At 35.4% G+C, this 21,010-nt stretch overlaps 1 protein-coding gene across 1 annotated transcript in view; it reads right to left on the reverse strand.

The window, feature by feature from the left end:
- LOC140330910 (cadherin-19-like) overlaps window positions 1–21,010 on the reverse strand; it is a 61,803-nt gene that overhangs the window by 16,545 nt on the left and 24,248 nt on the right. The window contains exons 5-9 of the mRNA XM_072411496.1: window positions 19,510–19,674; window positions 17,897–18,084; window positions 13,799–14,034; window positions 13,560–13,693; window positions 12,947–13,068 (exon numbers count right to left, since the gene is read on the reverse strand). Of these exons, the coding sequence (XP_072267597.1) occupies window positions 12,947–13,068; window positions 13,560–13,693; window positions 13,799–14,034; window positions 17,897–18,084; window positions 19,510–19,674 (845 nt within the window). The remainder of the gene's footprint in view (window positions 1–12,946; window positions 13,069–13,559; window positions 13,694–13,798; window positions 14,035–17,896; window positions 18,085–19,509; window positions 19,675–21,010) is intronic.

Genomic DNA, 21,010 nt, shown 5'->3' on the forward strand with positions numbered 1-21,010 from the left:
TTTTTTGCCTTCCTCTAGACCAGCTATGTTATTTAGGGTTTTATATCTGGAATATGTTTATTTCTTTAGTGGTTGAACTTGATTGACATATGTCTTTTTTCAACCTAACTTACTATGTAACTATGAATGTAAATTAACCCTTTTCTTACCAACGTTTTTCATGAGGTTAGATGTCAAGACCAGGAATGACTGTCAGTTAAGTTGAAAATAACTTAATGACTTTCTTTGAAGGTGCATATGAAAACTAGGTACATACACAGTTGTGTATTCCTAGTTCTTAGCAGCAAACCTTATTAACATTCTCATGGTAAGGGCATTTCACATTTGGACTCTGCTTTTGTTTTCTGGAAATTAATTTGTTAAATGTTTTACTTTTTTGCAGATTTAAGGATTTATACCCAACACTTTTATAGTTTAATTGTGTGATATTTTGACAGTAAAGGTTGTGATACTTCCAAGTAGTATAGGAGTATCCAATAAATCCAACACATTCATATTAGCCTTTTTCTTATTAATATTAGCCTTACTGACAAATAGTATTGTACAGGAGTGAGGGAAGGCTGGGCAACCAAGAATGGGCTGGCAGTTAGGTCTGTGAACCAGTTACTTAGCATTGCAGCAAAACTTCTCTATATGTAGAGTAATATTTTGGAAAATATGATTAATATGATCTTTTAATCATGGCTGTTTTATATTCAATATGGGTGAGTAATCTGCTTGCAGAATAGATACCATGAGTGGTCCACCCCCCACTGGACCACTGGCAAATAATTACAATATTGGCCTACTCTCTACACACTGGCAAACCATTCTCATTTGAGGTATCCAAATGCTGTCTCCATTCATAAAATGCATTTAGTCATTGACGGCGTCTCATACATGGAAATAATATGCATAAATGCTGCAGGCCTGAAAATAGGCAACTTAAAAGGTATTGGAATATCTTCTTTTCCTCCCAAGAAAGATTCTACAGTGTTTAGTGGTATAATTACTGCCAATTATTATTTTATTTTAAGAGTAGATGTTAAAATGGTCATGCATTTAAAATGTCATTACCAACTGTTTAGATTTGAGGAAGTGGATATATTTAAATGGATCAAATGTCAGATTTTAGGGCTGTGCACAGGTGCCATAGCCTAAAACCAGGCTACTGCTTTGATCCTAATCTTTATGTTTTAGAAAAGCAAGTAACTAAATGGTCATTATGGGCAGAACTTTCTCCTTTACTTTCGTGTAGATTTATATATCAGTCTAAAGACACAATGAATTCTATTCACAGATAGAAAAAAAAGGTAGATAACTGTCAAGTGCAGATGTGATATGATCAAAATGTTTGAAGACGAGGATGCATTTACCATACTTCTACAACCATAAAAGCTAATTATTTTGTACATGACAACTTCACTTACAAGCTGATTGCAATTTTAATGCTTGTGACAATCAAAGTCAGCTTGATAGACATAATTCTGTGTCTTGCTAAATTCACCTTCCGAAACAGAATTATTATTCAGCCTCCAGCAAAATTAAATAATCGTATTCATGTATAAAAACACAATTAATTTTATAAAAATAATGCATTTCATTGCAGCAATTAATGTGTCTTATTTGAACTTTAAAGATGATATATTTTTTTTAAATCTGTTTTTACCCAGGAAATCTACATTGCAATGTAAGTAAAGGATAACATTACCAAATAAACGAAAGGAAAAAAAAATAACTAAGGCAGGCTTTAAAATTACCAGCTCTTCCTTGTATAAGTAAGGGACATGCTGATGTCAACTGAAAATTTCTGAAGTGATCAACCTGCTGCCGCTGGCTAAATTACCCAAATCCTACTGAAAGAGACAAAGAACAACCGGAACTACCTGTTTTGGAAATTCTACCAGCGATAATAAAATAGAAAGGTGCGGCCTGGTTACACCAGCAGTCATTCTAAGGGTGCTCAGGTAATAGCAGAAGCAGATGTAAGACAGCAACAATGTTTGAAACAGTCTATGATCCCCTTTTCACAAAAGCCCTTTAAAAATCTGAACCAAAAAATTAAATTTGGTATAATCCAAATCCATAAAATTTGGTCTGAATATTGTATATTGAATTGATCTTGGAAATGACAAGTTGTTTCATTTCAAATGTCATTTTATCATTGAATGTCCTCTAGGTCAACAGATTTTAAAAGCTTCAGATATTTGTTTATTGAGTAAATGTACAGTATGTTTTGGCACTTCAGGTGTGCATATTCTTGTAATTACTAGGGATGAGCGAGAAGGCCCCTGCCAGTCTCACGAAAATTTCCCTGAACTACCGATGGGTCTGCGAAATTTCGGCGAACCGATTTCGCAGACCCATTCTAAATTCGAGGAAATTTCAGGATGATTCCCAGCACTGCATTAATTGATAAACACAGCCCCGGGACTCACACTGACAGGAGGATTCCTACGGCTGTTCTCCTGTATGAACGCAGCTGTGGGAATGATCACAGGAGAACGTGCCTTGATCGCTCTTGCAGGTCACGAAAAATTTTAATTCTTGCTTACATGTTCGGTAAGCGGGAAAGGCCAGATTCGCAGCAAGATCAAATTTACAAATTTTGTTTGTCGTCCTTAGTAGTTACATTTTCCCCCTTATCTGTAAGTTGTGAAGCATTCATCTTCCACATTTGTAAAACAAGCTATTTAAAAGAAACCTATAATATATTTTCAACGCTGCCATTATTGGCCTCCCTCTGAAAAAGATTGTTTACTTTTTATCTTTGTCTTCAGCACTTTCTGAATAACTGATTTTAATGCATTAAGTGAAGGCAAAACTCATGATCTACAGTCATGTGCTGAGTCACTGACTTTGAAGGTACTTACCATCTTGTCAGCATTGAAACCAATTGAGTAATGAGTAAAGAAATGGTAAAAAAGCAGCTGGGGTTTTTATATTAAGGTTGTAATTATGTTGGATCATTGTGACCAAATATTCAAACATAGACATAGAAGAGTTCATCTTTCCATCAAATTTTAAAGTCATATCCTATTAAATATTCATAGGATGTATGCTGGTTGTCTCTACAACACTTCCAATATTCCAAGTAAATATACAAAAAATAAAATGTTTCTATTCCCGACATTCTTCATGGGTATTGCTAGAGTGGTAAATGTCAGTATTAGAGGATATTTTTTCAGTTCACACTTTGGGCCTGATTTATTAAAACTCTCCAAGGCTGAAGAGGATATACATTTATCAGTGAAGCTGGGTGATCCAACAAACATGGATGCGGCCCAGGATTGAAAATATTTGCTAACAAATAGCAAATGATTTTTGGGAAATCCATTCCAGGTTTGCTGGATCACACAGCTTTACTTATAAAAGTGTATCCTCTCCAGCCTTGGAGAGCTTTAAGAAAATTGGCCCCTATATATCCCAACTAGAAAAAGGCCCCTTTTACAATGGCTGTGGCAAAGAGGAAGTAAGACGGTATGAAACATGCCATTTTTGTTGTGCTCAAATGTTTTCCTGTTTGTTAAGGACAGCTTTGCTTTAATTGGGTTGCTTTCTATTTTGTTGTACTTTGCATATGGCTGCTTTCAGGTTTAGTTCTATATATTTTATCATGTTTTGTTGCCTTTTATTTCTTATATTGCTACTGAATGTGTGTGGTGTCCTAATGCAAGATTCACAGGACCACTTAATTATATGGGCTATAGTTGCTTAGTAGCGAGGAAAGACTAAAATTGCAATTTAAAAATAACTCTTTTATCAAAAACGTCATGATGGAGCGGATTGATAGCACAACAAACTGAGGTTTTAATATCAAGATAAATTTAAAAGAATCACACACATTAAGGTTGATTTACTAAAGCAGTTAAGACTGATTAGGAAACTGCAAGGGATAAATTACTTGTGGCGAAAAAGCATTTTGCAAAGAATTCCCAAAAATAAAAAGTGTTTTTGCTTGCACATGATTGTATTACACAACTTAATATCTTTTACTGATTCACAAAGTGAATTGTTCCTTAAAGTGTGATAATGTCTGAACACCACCATAAACACCCACAGTAAATCAACAACAACAACAGAAAATATGACCAAGTGTTCTTTAATTTAAAGGTACCAATAAAATGTATTATATACCAATAGTGTTCATTCTTAGTGGCAGACATCCCAAATACCAGCTACCAGTGTAGCTGTAATAACTTGTAAATGAGCCTTGTGAAAGGTATGGGATGAATCTAAAATAAATGTTGCCTTATTCCTGTGTGTACAGGTATTTCATGTATTTTGAATTTTTTGTACTTCCTTTTCCTAAGTAGAATTGCTTTTGATATGCACTGTAATAAGGGATTTGTTTAAGAGGAGAACATTGTCAGATGATAAGACTGGTTTAGGGCTAATCATGCAATTATCATAATATCGTATCATATCATTATTATATTAGCAAGTCATAATTAAGGGCTTGGATTCTGGAAAGATGCACCCAGGTTTTTTTTTCTGCATTCATAGCTAAGTTAAACAGATTTATCTGTCATTCCCAATTTTTACACCACAGGGTTAGGTGCTTCAGTGATTAAAAATGTACTGGATAGTGAATAAGTAAAAACATAAGATTGTTGGAGGTTTTCATCAGATCAGATGATCACTTCCTCCTTACATTATTAGTATGATAGGTCATTTTCCAAAATGTGAAACAATGACAGTGCTGGTAGCATTAACCAATGGCCAAATGTTTTGAGTTTTATTTAGAAACCTATGGCTCCCTATCACTTTTGACCTATACCCCTTGGTACAAAAACTAGAGTACTAGAGTGCTACCCTTACTTTATCTCTCTTTGAAAACAATTTACCTTTGTAGTCCATATGTCCTTAAAATTTATATCACGACAATAAAACATTTCTATGTACACCAACAATTCCAAACCACTGTGTAAACATGTAGACACATGGGGTCTGATATTTTTAAAGTTCTCCAAGGCTGGAGAGAATACACTTTCATCAGTGAATCTGGGTGATTCAGCAAACCTGGTATGAATCTGGTCCAGGATTCAAAACATGTGCTAATTGTGCTAATTCATTCTAGGTTTGCTGGATCAGCCAGCTTCACTTATGAACATGTACCCTCTACAGCTTTAATAAATCAGGCCAAAGATGTGAAACTTCACCTGGAGAGTTTTCACTCCCCAGCTTTTGTAATTTATTTTTAATTTTGTACCTCTACTCTTACATTTTCCCCAGTAACTGCATTAGTTTCTAGAATTATGTTTTGTTGGGTAGAGCATTTAATGATTTATAAAATTCAAACATTTTAAATGAACTGTTGTTGTTTAGACTGTATCAATGAAACACACTGCACAAGTAAAAGACAGCTCAAAATCAGCTTAATTCTACATAGTTCATGTAGTAATATCCAACAAAAAATAAAGCACAGATTGTGTTTTTGTGTTCTTTAATTTGCCATAGTTCTCCTGTAACTTTCAAGAAAATTACAACTTTACCTACTTTTGCTTATGTGGTGCTACAATCCCAAAAGTAATATATTCTAGATGCCAGGGGTGTGATGAGTATAAAGACTGTATATGTTTGCCCTTAACAGAAATCAACATCTAAGTTTAGAAATAATGGTGTATGACACATACGCATTTTGGATTATCTGCTCTAAAAAATTCTCTAATAGAATTTTTCCTTTTGCATTTTTCCTTGAGTTATTTTATTACATTTAAAATTTATCTTGGAAACATAGACAAACTAACATCATTTCATTTATTGGTATTCCATACACTAAAAGAACAGAAATAAAAACCTAAAAGCTCTAAACTAATTTCAAGAAATTAAATTAATTTAAACTGCATAACCCTGATTATAGGCTTAGATGTCATTGACTACTGGGATTTTCCCGTATCAACCACAGTTCATTTCACTGATTGACATTGATGTATTCTGAAAGATTTACCTTACCTATGTTTACTGCTCCTCTTATGGCCATAACCAGTTTGTAAACTACCTCTGCAAAGCAGATTATCAGTAATATATTAGCATCTTTGTGGATACTCTTTTTAGTAAAATAAATGTGAAATGAATGCAGTTTTTCTTCTAAGATCATTTTACAAATCATTAAGTAGAAGTATCTTCATATATTTGCTCCATATCTTACAGTGAGTATTGTACTGTGATGAGCAGTGTTGGTCGAATAGCTCACTATTCGATTCGGCAGCTATTCGCTCGAATATAGCCAAAAAATTCGGGTGGTCGAATGTCAAAGCCGAACACCATTAAAGTCAATGGGAGGAAAAATTTGGGTTTTTTTCAGCACTGTGTAGAGCTTCTACAGCCTCCAAACAGGTGTAAAAAGATACATTATAAAAGGATACATAAAAAAAATACATTATAAAAGGATACATAAAAAGATACATTGTAAAAGGATACATAAAAAGATACTTTGTAAAAGGATACATAAAAAGATACTTTGTAAAAGGATACATAAAAAGATACATAACACTATTACATACCCATGTACTTCACATGAAGATTAAAGAGCACCTGTCAAATCAATTTTAGGCTAAAGCTAGGTACACACTTCCAATAATTATTGTTAGAAAATGAACGATTACGACAATCAACGATTATGCACGATTATACTTGAACAATCATATTGTGCACAATTCTGTACATGCTGTAACAATATGATCGTTCATATATAATCTACCAACAGTGTCCACACACTAGATACAATCGTTTGAACGATGCAGGGAGGGACATGTAAAGGAGAAAGTGTACCCCAAAAACATGCACAATCATTGAACGACACGATACTGTACACACGATAGATAGTGAAAGATTGTCGGCCAATCAGATCCACCGTGGCGGTCGTTCATTTCCAACGACAATCCTCGTTCGTCGGCGTCCTTGGTCACTTTTTTTGGGCCAATTGGTTGTTCATCAGTCGTTCGTCAGTCGTTTCTAACGATAATTATTGAACGTGTGTATGCAGCTTTAGTCTACACGGACTGTTTCCTCAGCGTTTAACCTGAGGCTTTTTAAAGCCCATGTTTGAAGTCCCCATGGGCTACTCTACAACAGGACGTTTCCTTCAGGCACGTTTTTGAGCGTTATCTTAAACGTTGCTTGCAACATTTAAAAAATTAAAACGCCGCCATTGAACTCAATGGAGGCTTTTTCAAGCGTTTTTAAGCTTTTATGAAAGCTTCCATTGAAAACAATGGGGGCTTTTATAAACATTTTTAGCAGGACTTTGGAATCTGGAAGCCCTCTTTAATAAGGAGACTCCCTGATATCCACGGCCTCACCCTGGGGAATGAGTACAGGGGTACATAAATCCCCTTACTCATTCCCTGAAAGGGTTAAAATATAAGTAAAAAATAGGACAATGCTTTAATTTAAAATTATTGTATTAATGTGTGTGTTTGTGTAATTTAATTTTTTTTTTTTTTTTTTTTTTTTTACAGGTTATCCCAATGACAGGAGGATTTCCAGGGTTGCAATGAACAGAGCCCTGGAAATCCTCCTGACAGTGAGGGATTGCAGGGCACTAGGGGTTAAATGAGGACAAGCCTCTCCATTTACCCCTAGTGCTCTGGCTGAGGTTCAGCTCTTGAGATGAATGGGGAGACTTGTGCCCATTCATCCCTAGTGCTCTGTGATTGGCTGAGAAATAGGAAATCCTGATGACAGCTCAAGCATCATCAGGCTTTCCCTTTCCTCAGGGAGCAGAGCAATCAGCGGAGTTTTACTATGCTGACAGCTCTGCTCCACTGATCGTTTCTGCAGCCCTAGAGGAACTGTGACATGTATTCTGTATGTGTAATACATGTCACAGCTCCTCTAGCGCTGCGGGAGTGATCAGGCAAGCAGAGCTGTCAGCATAGTAAAGCTCCGCTGATTGCTGTGCTCCCTGATTGGCTGAGGAAAGGGAAACCCTGATGATGCTTGAGCTGTCATCAGGGATTCCTATTTCTCAGCCAATCACAGGGCAGTAGAGGTATGAATAAAGATAGTATCTCCATTCAACCTCTATTGCCCTCGTATTGCCCGCGGTTACAGCTAATTGAAGGAACCTGCTTTCAATTAGCTGTGACTGCAAAGTTCCCCTGGTCCAGGAATCCCACAATGACATTATGATTCATAATGTCATTGTCGGATAACCTGTAAAAAATAAAAAAAGAACAAGTTTAAAATAAAAAACACATACGAAATAAATAATTTAAGAAAAAAAACATTTTTTTTTTTCCTCCCGAATTTTTGCTGTCGAATCCCGTGTTTTTCGGGTCGGGTCTACCCGAATTCAAACAGCCATATTCAGGTCGAATATAGGGACAACCCAAATTCGAACATCAACACTAGTGATGAGTGCTACAACAGGGCTTGAAGGCTTGTGAACCCATTTTTTCTTTTTATGGTATAGTGACCTAAAACATCATCTGACTTTCAAAAAGTCCTAAAAATAGATAAAGAAAACAAAATTGATCAAATACCATACCATCTACATGTGGCAAAACTAAGTTAATCCCTAGGATTATCATAATATATGAAGGTGAATCAGAGTCTGGTGTTCAATCAATTGGATGAAAATCAGGTGTGAGCGGGAGACCCCAGTTTTGTTTACAGAATGGGGATCCAACAAAGGCTGATCACACAAACAACATATTTATGGATGTGTATCATGGCTCAAACAATGAAGCATCTCTAAAGAGTTTAGACTCCATCAATCAACAGTGTGTGAGATTGATAACAAAGATAAAGCTTTGTTTGGGTCTAAATATACACACAATGCCTCACCCCAAATACATCATCAATCAAATAAAGGATTTTTTAGGCATTTTTCTAGGCCACCTCCAATGAAGCTTAACACGTTTCATGGTTAGTAGTGAATAATGAAAGGAAAGGTTGTAAGTTGTTCTGCAATGTTAACATCTAAATGTTAGTCATACATCTTAAAAATCATATAAATCTGTCAGAGAAAATGTATTCAAATGGAGGAAATTCAAATCCATTGTTACCCTTCCCAGTAGTGGTCGACCCTCAAAGATAACGCCAAATGCAAGGCATGTAATAGTTTGGGAGGTTACGAAAGAACTGGGGGTAACTTATAAGCAACTGAAGGCCCGTCTCACATTGGTAAATATTGATGTTCATCATGAGTCAACCATCAGGAGAACACTGAACATCAATGCTGTATATTGCAGGGTAGCAAGGCGAAAGTCATAGCTCTCCCCCAAAAATATTTCTAACTGCCTACAGTTTGCTAAAGATGATGTGCACAAAGCAGAAGGATACTGGAAGAATATTTTTCGGACAGGTGAAGTATGAAATAGAAAACTACAAGTACAAAATAGAACTTTTCGCTTAAATGAGGAGCATTAGATTTAGAGAAAGAAGAACACTGCATTTCAGTTTTAGAATCTTATCCCATCCATGAAACATGGTGGTGGGAATGTTCTGGTTGGGGCCTGTTTTGCTGCATCTGAGCCTGGACAGCTTGCCATCACTAGTGATGAGCGAGCAAATTTGGCCGTTCTCACCGAAATTGTAAGCAAAAACGTCTGGTGTAAATTCGCCAAACGAGATCAGATTAAAAAAAAAAGATTGCGGGCTGTGCTGATCAATTAATGCAGCTGCGGCTGCATTTGCTGAATGGCCCAGTGTGCGATCCCTGGCTGTTCTCGCTTACCGAAATTGTAAGCAAGAACGGCCGGTATTAATTCGCCAAACAAGATAGAATTTAAAAAAAAAGAAAAAGATTGGGGGCTGTGCTGATCGATGAATGCAGCCGCGGCTGCATTCATTGTTCAGCCCAGTGTGCGATCCCCGGCACTAGAGGTTAAATGAGGACAAGTCTCCCCTTTCAAAATCTCTAGTGCTCTCTGATTGGCTGAGGAAAGCTTGATTGCCAATCAGAAAGCACTTGAGATTTTGAAATGTGTGCTCGCTTCACATCCAGCCAGACAATTGGACAGTGAAAGAACAACCCGTGATGGTGAGATAATTCCTCTGCTCATTTATCTATTTCCTTCTATCAGGATATCCATTTCCAGCACAATTACATGCAATGGACCCGATTGGTTCCCAATGCTGCCCCTCTCACTCTCCAAGCCTGAGTAGTGCTTTATAGAGGATAGCAAAAATGCATTAACTGTTCTTTTTATGAACACCTTGCTGCATTTCTTGTAAATGTACACATTTTTGGAGCTTATCTATAGGCTTATATATAGGCATTTATCTAAATTCAACAAACCTGGTGGAACAATGTTAGTATCATTGTATACACACTGACTGTTGTGGAGACTAGTGCATGATTTGTGTAAATGGAAATCCATTTGCTGTTTGAGTAAAAGAAGGTTGGCACAGATTCAGACCGGCTTTTCTGCCAGATGCTGTCCAGTTTTTACTATCTTTCCCATCACCTTAAAGTGACAAGAAAAAGACTATAATAATAATGATAACAATTAGAAAACTTTCCAACAGTTTACTTGTCAGTAGTGTCACTGCAAGTATGTTTGTCGGATACACATTTCAAATGTTAGTAAAAGTTCTGAATTTCCCTATAAAGACGACATAAATATCGATAGAAAAGTAGCTATTATTAAAAAGCAGCCCAGCCACAAAAGCTTCCAGTAAGTTGTTTGTGAATTTCAATACGAAAGTTGACGTTTGATGTTAAGACAAAGATAACAAGGTTAGGTTCAGCTTTTAGAAAACTTCAGCAGCTGTGTTATTGATTGGATCACAATCTAATTTCTATGAATTGTGTTATTTCAAGACTCATTAAACTGGAAGCTTTGGAAAGAGAATTTTAAAATCAAGCCTCTTCCGAGAAATAAAAAGTGAACAAAATACAGCTTTTGAAAGTAAAATGTAAAGGATATGAATTTTTAATAGCTATTAGTTTAATGTTCCATTAATTCATATTAAGCTAAAAATATAGTACAATATCTTCTATAAATATTGAAAGATAACATAGAAACCACAAGAAATATTTTTGCTGGTTTCCAGAGTAGACAGGAGAACATGTCTGGTGCGTACTTCTATACCAACCATATGCCATCCAGAGTGGGTGCCCGTGGTTAACAATGAAAATACCCTGTAAACTGGCAATCACTTTGGTTTTTCCTTTTTTTTTCATCACCATTGTCTCAGTAACTCTCAAGACTGATGAGCTAGTGGGTATTAGACAGCTCTTCTGAATTACAATAAAGCATTACCAAACCCTCCTGTCAGACTGCATATATAAAAATAAATATGGCGCTGCAGCAAAGTTTTTTCAAATTGCTATACATGTGCAGCAAAATTATTGTTCCCTATTTTATGAAGGTAAAGGTGTTGTTAAATAAACTTTATAATTTTTTTTTTTTGCTTTACATAAAATAGGAGAGACCCAAAACCCTTAACAGTTTGTTCTTTCCTGTCTATATTCAGCTGGGGAGATTTATTTTTTATAATAAAGTAAGATGAAATCTTTACAGATCATGGGAACAACTATTTGAAGATTTACCTGCTGCCTACTGTAGTATTTGGATATTGCCACTCCTTACCTTACCTACAATGCCCTATACCATGGTGTCTAAATCTCCCAACTGACCACCCTACTAGCTTGATGGAAAAAGCCTTTCAATTATTCCTTCTCATGTAATCTTTGTTCTATATAAACCCTGAAAATTCTGGAGTTGCCCAGCAGATTCTCTACAAACTAAAATTCCAGTGGGGCTGGAATTTCTGTACCACTCCTCTGCAGCTCCCAATTAACCAATACCAGAGCATAGAAAATGGATAAAGTAAGCAATGTTTATAACAGTAAAATATTAATATAATTAAAAATAACCAAACCAGAATGTGTTTCTACTTTTCAAACCAACCAATAAAATGAACACATTTAGCACAGTATAGAATAGGAACTTAATTCCATGAATAGTGCCTATGTAGGGATTTTGTCAAGTGTCAATAAACAATTGTCATTATCATGAGTTCGTAAGCATAAAAAGATTCACAATATTTGTAAGTTTGATAGAACAATGGTCTGTTGGCCACAAGCTTGATGTATGTTGAGAAGCTACAAATGTCCTGAGTCCAAAGGTCACATACTTTGAGACAATGTAGAACAACATAGGTTGTAGGTGAAAAGTAATTTGTTAGTATGTGTCAAAAGCCTCATATATGGTATATTTTATTATTCCTTCTTAAATAAAATCATAATGACCACATCATATAGATTTCAGTGGACGTGGAGTTGATTTGTTAAAGTTTAAGCTAGTCACTTAGCAAAGTGTAATTATTACTTTGCAAAAAAGATACATGTAGTGCCAATGTGCCTATAGTCATGTCAATAAGCTAATTTGAGACATGCAGTATACTATAGCAGTTTATCCCATTCTCGAACACTCACCAAACCACTACCATGCATATGGAAGTGGTTGGGAACTATTTGTATATGTTTCTGCACACAGCTGCACTCATGGTTTCCTGGACACTTAATGTAGTTTCTGGCAGCCATTTAAGAATCCAGTTGCATCAAATAAAACGAATGGGGATGCCTTCCAACTGCAGTGCTCTCCAAGGGAACCCAGTTGTTTGGAGATTAAGCAAGCAATAGGCAGTGGTAGCTGCCTTCCTTTACCTGGCTTATTAGGCTGCATGCCTAGATACCAGTCTGGTTTGAATTTAAACAGAGGCCAATAACCTTTTTCATTTTTTTTAAATGGAAGCCTTGCAGGTAAAAAAAAGTTAACGTTACTCGAACCATAGTTTATAAAACACAAATTAAAATATAAGGATGAATAAAATATGCATTCACCTACAGTTTAAAACATTTTTCCTTTATATTTTAGGCATCTACACATTTCTGGTTCACTGTAGTATTAGGATGATGGAAAGGATAACAGTCTTTACTAGCAATTCTTTTGTACTCTAAAGTTTATTTTGTTTTATAATATATGTGAAGAAAGGTTGAATTTCTCACCTCTGCTGCCTTTGTTTTCTCACAAACATATATATCATAATCATTTCGAAGTTCTGGAGAATGATCATTTACATCAATAACTCGAATATACACTTCTACCATCGACACAAGAGCAAGGTTTTCTGCAAAGCACATACAAGGAAAACTATTTTTCAATTTATTAAGCTCTCGCTAATTTTAGAAAAGTGTAATCAACAGCATAACTGCGAAGAAGAAAGTATATACTTGCCTCTCCTACTACCCACACTGCAAACTCTGCTCTAACCAAGAAGAATTATTTCCCTCAATACTATTCAGAAACTGACCATGAAATCTAATTTCATGGCCCCCACCATGCTAAGTGGTTCCTCCCACCAACCTCCAAATCGCTGTGCATGGCAATAACCAGAAGGAACCGCAGAGTACAGCGGAGAACCAGGGGATCTACACTCCTGGAAGAGCTGGTTTCTTGTGACATAGGAGGTTACTCCTCTTAATTAGGATGATGTTTATTGGCTTTCTGCTTTGCAGTTATGTCTTCTCCAAGTTCTTCTCCAACCTAAATATTTCATATATTAACAATGTTCTAATGGTAGCAAAAAAAGGACTAAAAATTCAGCAAAACATCACTCACGTGCCTCAGTTGCTGTTATGGTAATATTATGCCAAGGATCAGTCTCCCTATCCAGAGGTTTACTCGTGATGATGGATCCATTTTCTGAATCAATTTCAAAGAATCCTGAAAACTTATTTTGTAGAATTCCATACCTATTAACATAAAGCAGTTAGTTATATTTGAGCATACATGTTTGACTACATATTATCAGCTGTTTCCCCCCAATAATTTATGAATGGAAAACAAAAGTATTTTACCTAATTATGCTGTTGGTGATGTCAGGGTCTTTTGCACTCACTTTTCCAACATATGAACCAACTGTAGCATTTTCAAGGATTTCCATGTAGTAATCTTTCTTGAGAAACTTTGGAGGTTCATCAACATCTACAATGTAAACCCTTATGGTGGCTGTATCATTTAATTCAGGCTTGTATTTATTTTCAGCTCTTACTTGAATATGATATCTCCATATTTTCCCTTCAAAGTCAACAACCTTAATAGAAACATAATACAAAAAAGTGTATTTTGTCTTTGTAGTTCTTTTTAATACTACCTAAAGATGTATTATTCAACAATATTAGTATAATGTATTCTGTATAGGGTATCCCCATTGCAGTAGAACTCCCTTATGACACCACAATCAGTAGCCCCCATGGTTAAATATGCATTAAAATGTATAAGTAGGGATGAGCAAAATACAGTGAGTACTTGCACTTCCAAAAACTTAGTGAAATTGGTATACTTTAGCCCATGTCACAGTTTAACAAAATGTCTTGGTGTCAACAAGGTCATGTGACCATGTCACTTCCAATGATGATGAATGTGATTTTTGTGTAAGAAAGATATTTACCACCAGCCCAGTGCTGTTGGTGGATGGTTCTGACGAAAGCCAAGTGTCACACAGCAAAGGGAGCTGCACACTTTTAGCTTCCAGAAGGAGATTTTTTAATTAGCTAACTTCAATGTTCCTAGGCATGTGTGGATAATCTCATTAATATTTTGGGTAAGATGGAATAATCATTTTTCTGCATAACTAAATTTAGTTAAATCCCTAGATAAAGAAAATATGACATGTACATATATGTCAATGTTAATACTACATAATTTCGTTGTGGCACTCAATTCATCCCCCACCTATTACAAAATCACCCTTGTAGAATGCTGGGAGGAGGAAATGCAGTTTGATGGTGGGACAGCTGCAGGGAGTGTCTTTGTGCTGTGAATAACAGATTTGCATAATATTCTTCCAAAATCCAAAAACATACTTATAGAATAATGTGCTTCCTATACATACAAGGACTGTTTCACAAGCAATGAGCCTCAACCATAAAGACAAAAGCTAGGAACTTTATTTTCTATACTTTTTCAATATAATCTTTACAAAGCAGAATGCACCTTTCAGATTTTTCTTTTAAGGTCTTTATGCCTTTTTATAGAACTCAACATCTTGGCCCTTAAGGAAGTCCTCAAATGCCTTGAGGACATCATCATTAGAGTCAAATTTCTTCCTTTTTAGGTATTTCATTAAAATTCCAAAAAGATAATAGTCCGACGGGGCCATTTTTGACGAATAAGGTGGGTGCTCTAACAATTCAAAGCTGCATTCATGAATTGTGGCCATTGCAAACGCTTGCCTTGTGTGCTGGCGCATTGTCCTGATGAAACAAAACGCCTTTTGTCAACTTTCCTCGTCTTTTCACCTTCAATTCCTCCTTTAACTTTCTTATTAATGTGGAATAATAAGTCCCTGTGATTGTTTGACCCTTTTCAAGGAAGTCAATCATCACTACACTATGAATATCCCAGAAAACAGAGGCCATGACCTTCATTGAGGACTTTGTGATCCTTGCCTTCTTTGGGGTAGGAGAACCTTTGTGTTTCCATTGTTGAGACTGCTGTTTTGTATCTGGATCCAAATCTCATCCATTGTTATGAATTTGTAAGAAATTGCTTCTCATTTTTGTTGAAATGACCAAGAAAGACTTTGCAGCATCTCACCCATTTTCTCTCCTTTGGTCAGAAGTCAGAAGTTTCAGAATCCATCTTAAAGAAAGTTTTCTCATTCCAAGTTCTTCAGTATGAATGTGGTAAACTCTTAGCAATGCTTCTGGTAGTCAGTCTTTTGTCTTGGAGGAGAATATTGTGAATTCTGTCAATCATTTCTTGTGTTGTGACAACTTTGGGTGCTCCGGGCCTTTCTTTATCACAAAGGTTTTTTCAACCTTGTTTGATCTCGACAACCCATTTTTCGACAGTGGAATAAGAAGGAGAATCATCTTTTAACACTTCTTGCATCTCTTTATGGATTACCTTAGTGTTTAGGCCCTTTAAGTGAAGGAATTTGAGGACAACTCTGTGCTCAATTTTCTCAACCCAAAAAAATCACCAACATACAATTTTTAAATTTGTTTTAAAATATATATATATATAATAGATATACTTATACTTTATGGTCAAATTTCATCCAAGGCTTTATATTTTTAATTTATAGAGTTTTTACAAATATTTTTAATATTTATATATTAGGCTCACTACTTGTCAAACAGCCTTTTCATATTAGATCTATCATCTTCCTATTGACAGCATCTTAATGGTAGCTGGTATGAATTCACTCAAGTAAGCAATGCAAATAATGCTGAAAAAGTAGGTAACAATTTACTGAGTCTGACACTTGAAATTCTTATTACCTTTTAGATGGGGAATAGACCCTTTTGGAGCTTAACATTTTCTTACTTGCCATTTAATTGAATATATTAGGCCACCCATATATTAAACCAGTTAAATAAAGCTACTTTTTAAATAATTAATTTAATTTTCTTTGAGACATTTTCAGACATTTTTGCAACAATAATATACTTAAAAAATCAGACATTTACAAACTGTACTTTGACTTATTTGGGTTAATTTAATCATGGGAATGCTTCAGTAGGCTGATTAGATAATTTAATAAATGGGCTAATTGGATTTTAATGTAATATATCTTAATTGACATAAAAAGACTGTTTAAGTCAAGTACAGTTGACTTTCGGTTCGAGCACTTAGTTCATTTTCTTCCATGGCCTTTTCCTCTCTCATACATCTCATATATCTCATATGTAGTATATATACGCTACATAGCACTTTTATCAGACAAATACTGGATTTTCGTGTCTGTCAATAATGATGAAAAAAATGATTCCTTCCAGGTGGGTTATTTGAAAAGTAATTTTTTTTCCAAATCCCTGCTAAATCTATGTGAATAGTTAGTTTTTTTTTCTTATCACTGCAGAATCTTTTTCTATGAGAAATTAAACTATTGAAATTCAACTTTTAATTTCAAGTTCAAATTTAATTTTAACATATTTTGGCCCAATTGTTATGAAAATAAAACAATTTAAATTCAGAATATAGACCTATTTTTTTTTTTATTTTTTTTGTGACAGTACTTTTGTCATTACCTAGGGTAACAGAGCATTTTTTAAGACAAAATTTTGTTTTTTAATATTGTTACCTACTGTAAATAAAAATTGTTGTAACAGTTTATGTTATTTTTTTACCTAACTATCAGCATGCAAATTCATTCTCCTGGGTGTTTAAAGTAGAATTATAGATGCACAACCCACCGAACGGCAGTCCTTCACATGGCACTGCTATCTTTCTTCCTCCCAGAGATGATCTTCAGCTGGGATGATGCTGTGCACATGCATGCGGGAGTTCATTCATTCTGGTATACGGAAGGAAAGCCAGGATTGGGACCTAAAGCTGATATTGCATTTGCACAGCTAATCTTTGTCACCAGAAACCCAGAGCAATCCAGCAGGTAAGACACATTTTTGCAGAAGGGACATTGCCTGTATCTTTCTGCAATAATGACCTGCTTGATCTTGCATTTTTAAAATATATGTTGTGTCTTGACCCCTGTTCTAGTTTACTTTGTTCAAGGAGCTGGAAAACTGATCCTACTTGTGAACAATTTGCATCTTAGCACTTCTATCTATTCAACAAGCAGTTTTTTTAAAGGTCAGCTCAGTATGGATTTCCAGGATAAAATCAGCATAGACGTGTGGTCACATGTAAACTGGTAAAACCATTAGCTAACTTTAGACTGGAAGATTTATTAAAATAAATAAAACAGGGAAAGATAGGGGATCTGATCTTGCAAAGATGATTTGAGATAAAGAACACATTATTGGCTGCCAATTTTTAAACTGCATTTTATTTAATCATAATAAAATGTGAAACAATTTTGTTACACAACCCAATTTTTCCATACCAGTATACTACCACCAAATAAACTATTTTATTTCAAACATTCTCTGTGTAAAAATACTGACCATGTCAGAATAAACATCAGTTGGATTTTGAGAAATACTTACCTTGTTTAGTGTAATGATTCCTTCTTGGGTTATATTATCAGTGGTTATATTAAACATGCGAAAATCACCCTTTTCTTCAATTGAATAAATTATTTCTGCATTCTTTCCAAGATCACTGTCATCAGCTAGGACTACTCCAACGATTTCCCCTACTGATGCTGATTCTATGATGAACATATCATATGTTTCTGCGAAAAAAAATTAGACAACAAAAAAGTGTATTATGTTTTAATATATATATATATATATATATATATATAAAATACATTTTTTCAGCGGAATTCACTGTTTGACCACATACTGTTTATGCTTTTGTTTTCTATGAATATCACCTTGCTTTTACTTAGTGTCAGGAAAAATATACCTGTATAGCCGAATCCAGGTCAAGTACTTGAACATGAGCATGTGAATAGTTATGGAGCATGCAGCTATTGCTCTCATTATTGCCAAATAGGCTTTCAAGGTTAAACCCAGTAATTTCCATGGTAAGATGTTTTGAGCAGTATTCCTGTGACTTGTAATTTCTACATCTTGGCAGTTGATTCCTGTTATCAACTTGGCTTGTTCCTTGACCTGTCCACAATTTCTGTGTTTTTGTTCATCTAATTTTCTTGTTTTTTTCATTAAATATAATCCATATCTATCCTTCTAGTACTTCTCTGTCTGAAAGTTACTGACCTAGCCTTTTTATGACTTGCCACTGCACCCCCACCTATTGTATCTTGTGTCTTGACCTCATCTCATTGGTGACCTACATCTTCTCATCATTTTGAACTTTTTGAAGGCTGCAGACTCAAAGTTCTTGTGATGCAAACATGACCCACCACTATTCATGTCACTTCATAGTCCCTCTATCAATGGCGTCCTACCCAGAAGTGTTTGGTTTGAAGTAGTATAAGAGGTTACCTTTGTCAGAAAACTAGTCCCTTGTAATCTAATATATGTTTGATACTTGTGTAGGCACAATAGGGATTTGATAGTTTGACTGATCTACAGATATAATATGAAATTACAGTTTCTGTAGTCAAAAGATTGCAGTGAGGAGAGGCTTAGGTTCCTGAGCTGGTGTAGGCATGAAATGCAGTATAACACATGTATTGACAACATGGTTGGCTCAGTGGCTAGTGCTCTTGCTTTCCCAGCTCTGGGTCACAGGTTTGATGTATGTTCTCCCTGTGTTTACAATGGTTTTCTCTGGTTTCATCCCAAAAACATACAATTCTGGTCATTTGCTTTCCCTAAAAATTGTCCTTAGACTGTAATAAAGACATATGACTATGGTAGGGACAGTAGTTGTGAGCCCCTTTGAGGGACAGCTAGTGATATTACTATGGACTAAGTAAAGAGCTGCGAAATATGTTGACGCTATATAAATACGAGTTAATTATAATGAGTCCTACGTTTGAAAACCGAAAAGTAAGGGGAGGGAATCAATGGGACAGTAAAAGGCAGTGATAACATGCCCTCGATTTCACATAACTTCTTATATGCACATTACTTCATATGGACAACACCTACCCTTCTCAATTTCAATCTGGTTCTAATTAAAACACTTTATTAAGTCTAAGTCCAAAGCATTACATAAAATACATACTTTTAACCAATTTACTTACTTTGTTGAAACTTTGGGGGATTGTCATTAATATCAGACACTTGAATTATTACAGTTGTTGTGGCAGAAAGTGCCCCCACTTTACCAATCATATCCTGAACTTGTACTATAACATGGTACTGATCTTTGGTTTCTCGATCAATTTGCGAAGCAACACGAATTATTCCTAAGAAGAAGAAAAAAGAAAGCACTCTCCTAAAGTATACTTAAATGGCAGTAAGAGGGACTTTATGAGTTATTCGGTATACCAGTTTTATGCATAACTTACATCTTGTTGTTGAGAAGAATAAAGGTTAAAACGAAACACAGTTATTCTCCTAAAATATTTGTTCAGCTAAGCCAAAATACATACTGTTCAATTCACTTAGAAAAGTTTAGGAATCAATTTGCCCACAAATCTGGTATAATTTAGCTCTCATAAATATTATAATAAAAAAGCTACATATTATTTGATCTTTTAAGCTTTATCTGTGATGAATGTTTTTCCTTGTAGTTTTAATAAATATGTTCTTTAGTTATCTAATAAAAAGCTTTTCAACATTAAAACACAACTTTTAACCAGCTTCTCTCTATTTGGACATATGGTAACTGAATTACATACATGCTAAAAATAATGCTAGTGAAGTGTCACCATTTCCTCATTTGCATTTGAATTTAAAAGTAAAGTTGTACAATTTTTACTGCATATGTAGTTTGTGCATGAAGCAATGAAACATGACTCTTGTTAGCTAAAACAAATATATTATTATATAAAATAAAAAAAATATAATACCAGCTTTGCTAAACATGTGATTCTCTTACGTTGAATACGGAAAACTTGATTTGACTTTAGGATGAAAAAAAATAATATGCTTTGATATTTTATATAAGTTACCATCAGGGAAATAAACATACCCAGATAAAAACCCCACAGTCACAGGTAATCCAGAGGATGGCTAAAAAAAATGCTGGATCAATTTGCTCCATCCAATTTTGTTGGATCACCCAGCTTCACTGAGGAAAATGTACCCTCTCTAGCCTTGGAGGACCTTAATAAATCAGGCCCAAAGAGTGCCCTCTTGTCCTTTATAATAATCTTACAGGAATAATTGGGAAGCAAAAAACTCAAAAACACATCTCAGTAAAACAAATTTAGCATCTTTCAATGTGAGTGAGAAAACTAAAGTTTTCATTAAACACATACACACATAGCAGTGGCCTGACATTGTTTGTGGTCTGTCCTGACAGTTCCATGATCGATTGACGGAGAACAACCACTGTACAGAGAGCACAGCATGATGTCCCCCCCTCCCCTCTTCATAGAACAGAATGGTGCTGTGTGTACAACACTTGTCCATTCATCTGTCACTCTTTTACGTAGTTGCAAGGCCCTGGTCAGCACCAGTATTCACTAGACACCAGTCCCCCAATCTAACACCGCAGTCTTCACCTATAGCAAGCCTCCGCTCAGCCTTGGGAACTGGTTGTGTCTCCCAGAACTCGGTTGCAGAGGATGGTGTCTG

This window comes from Pyxicephalus adspersus, chromosome 5 (genome assembly GCF_032062135.1).
Source record: "Pyxicephalus adspersus chromosome 5, UCB_Pads_2.0, whole genome shotgun sequence".
In the NCBI taxonomy this organism is placed as follows: domain Eukaryota; kingdom Metazoa; phylum Chordata; class Amphibia; order Anura; family Pyxicephalidae; genus Pyxicephalus; species Pyxicephalus adspersus.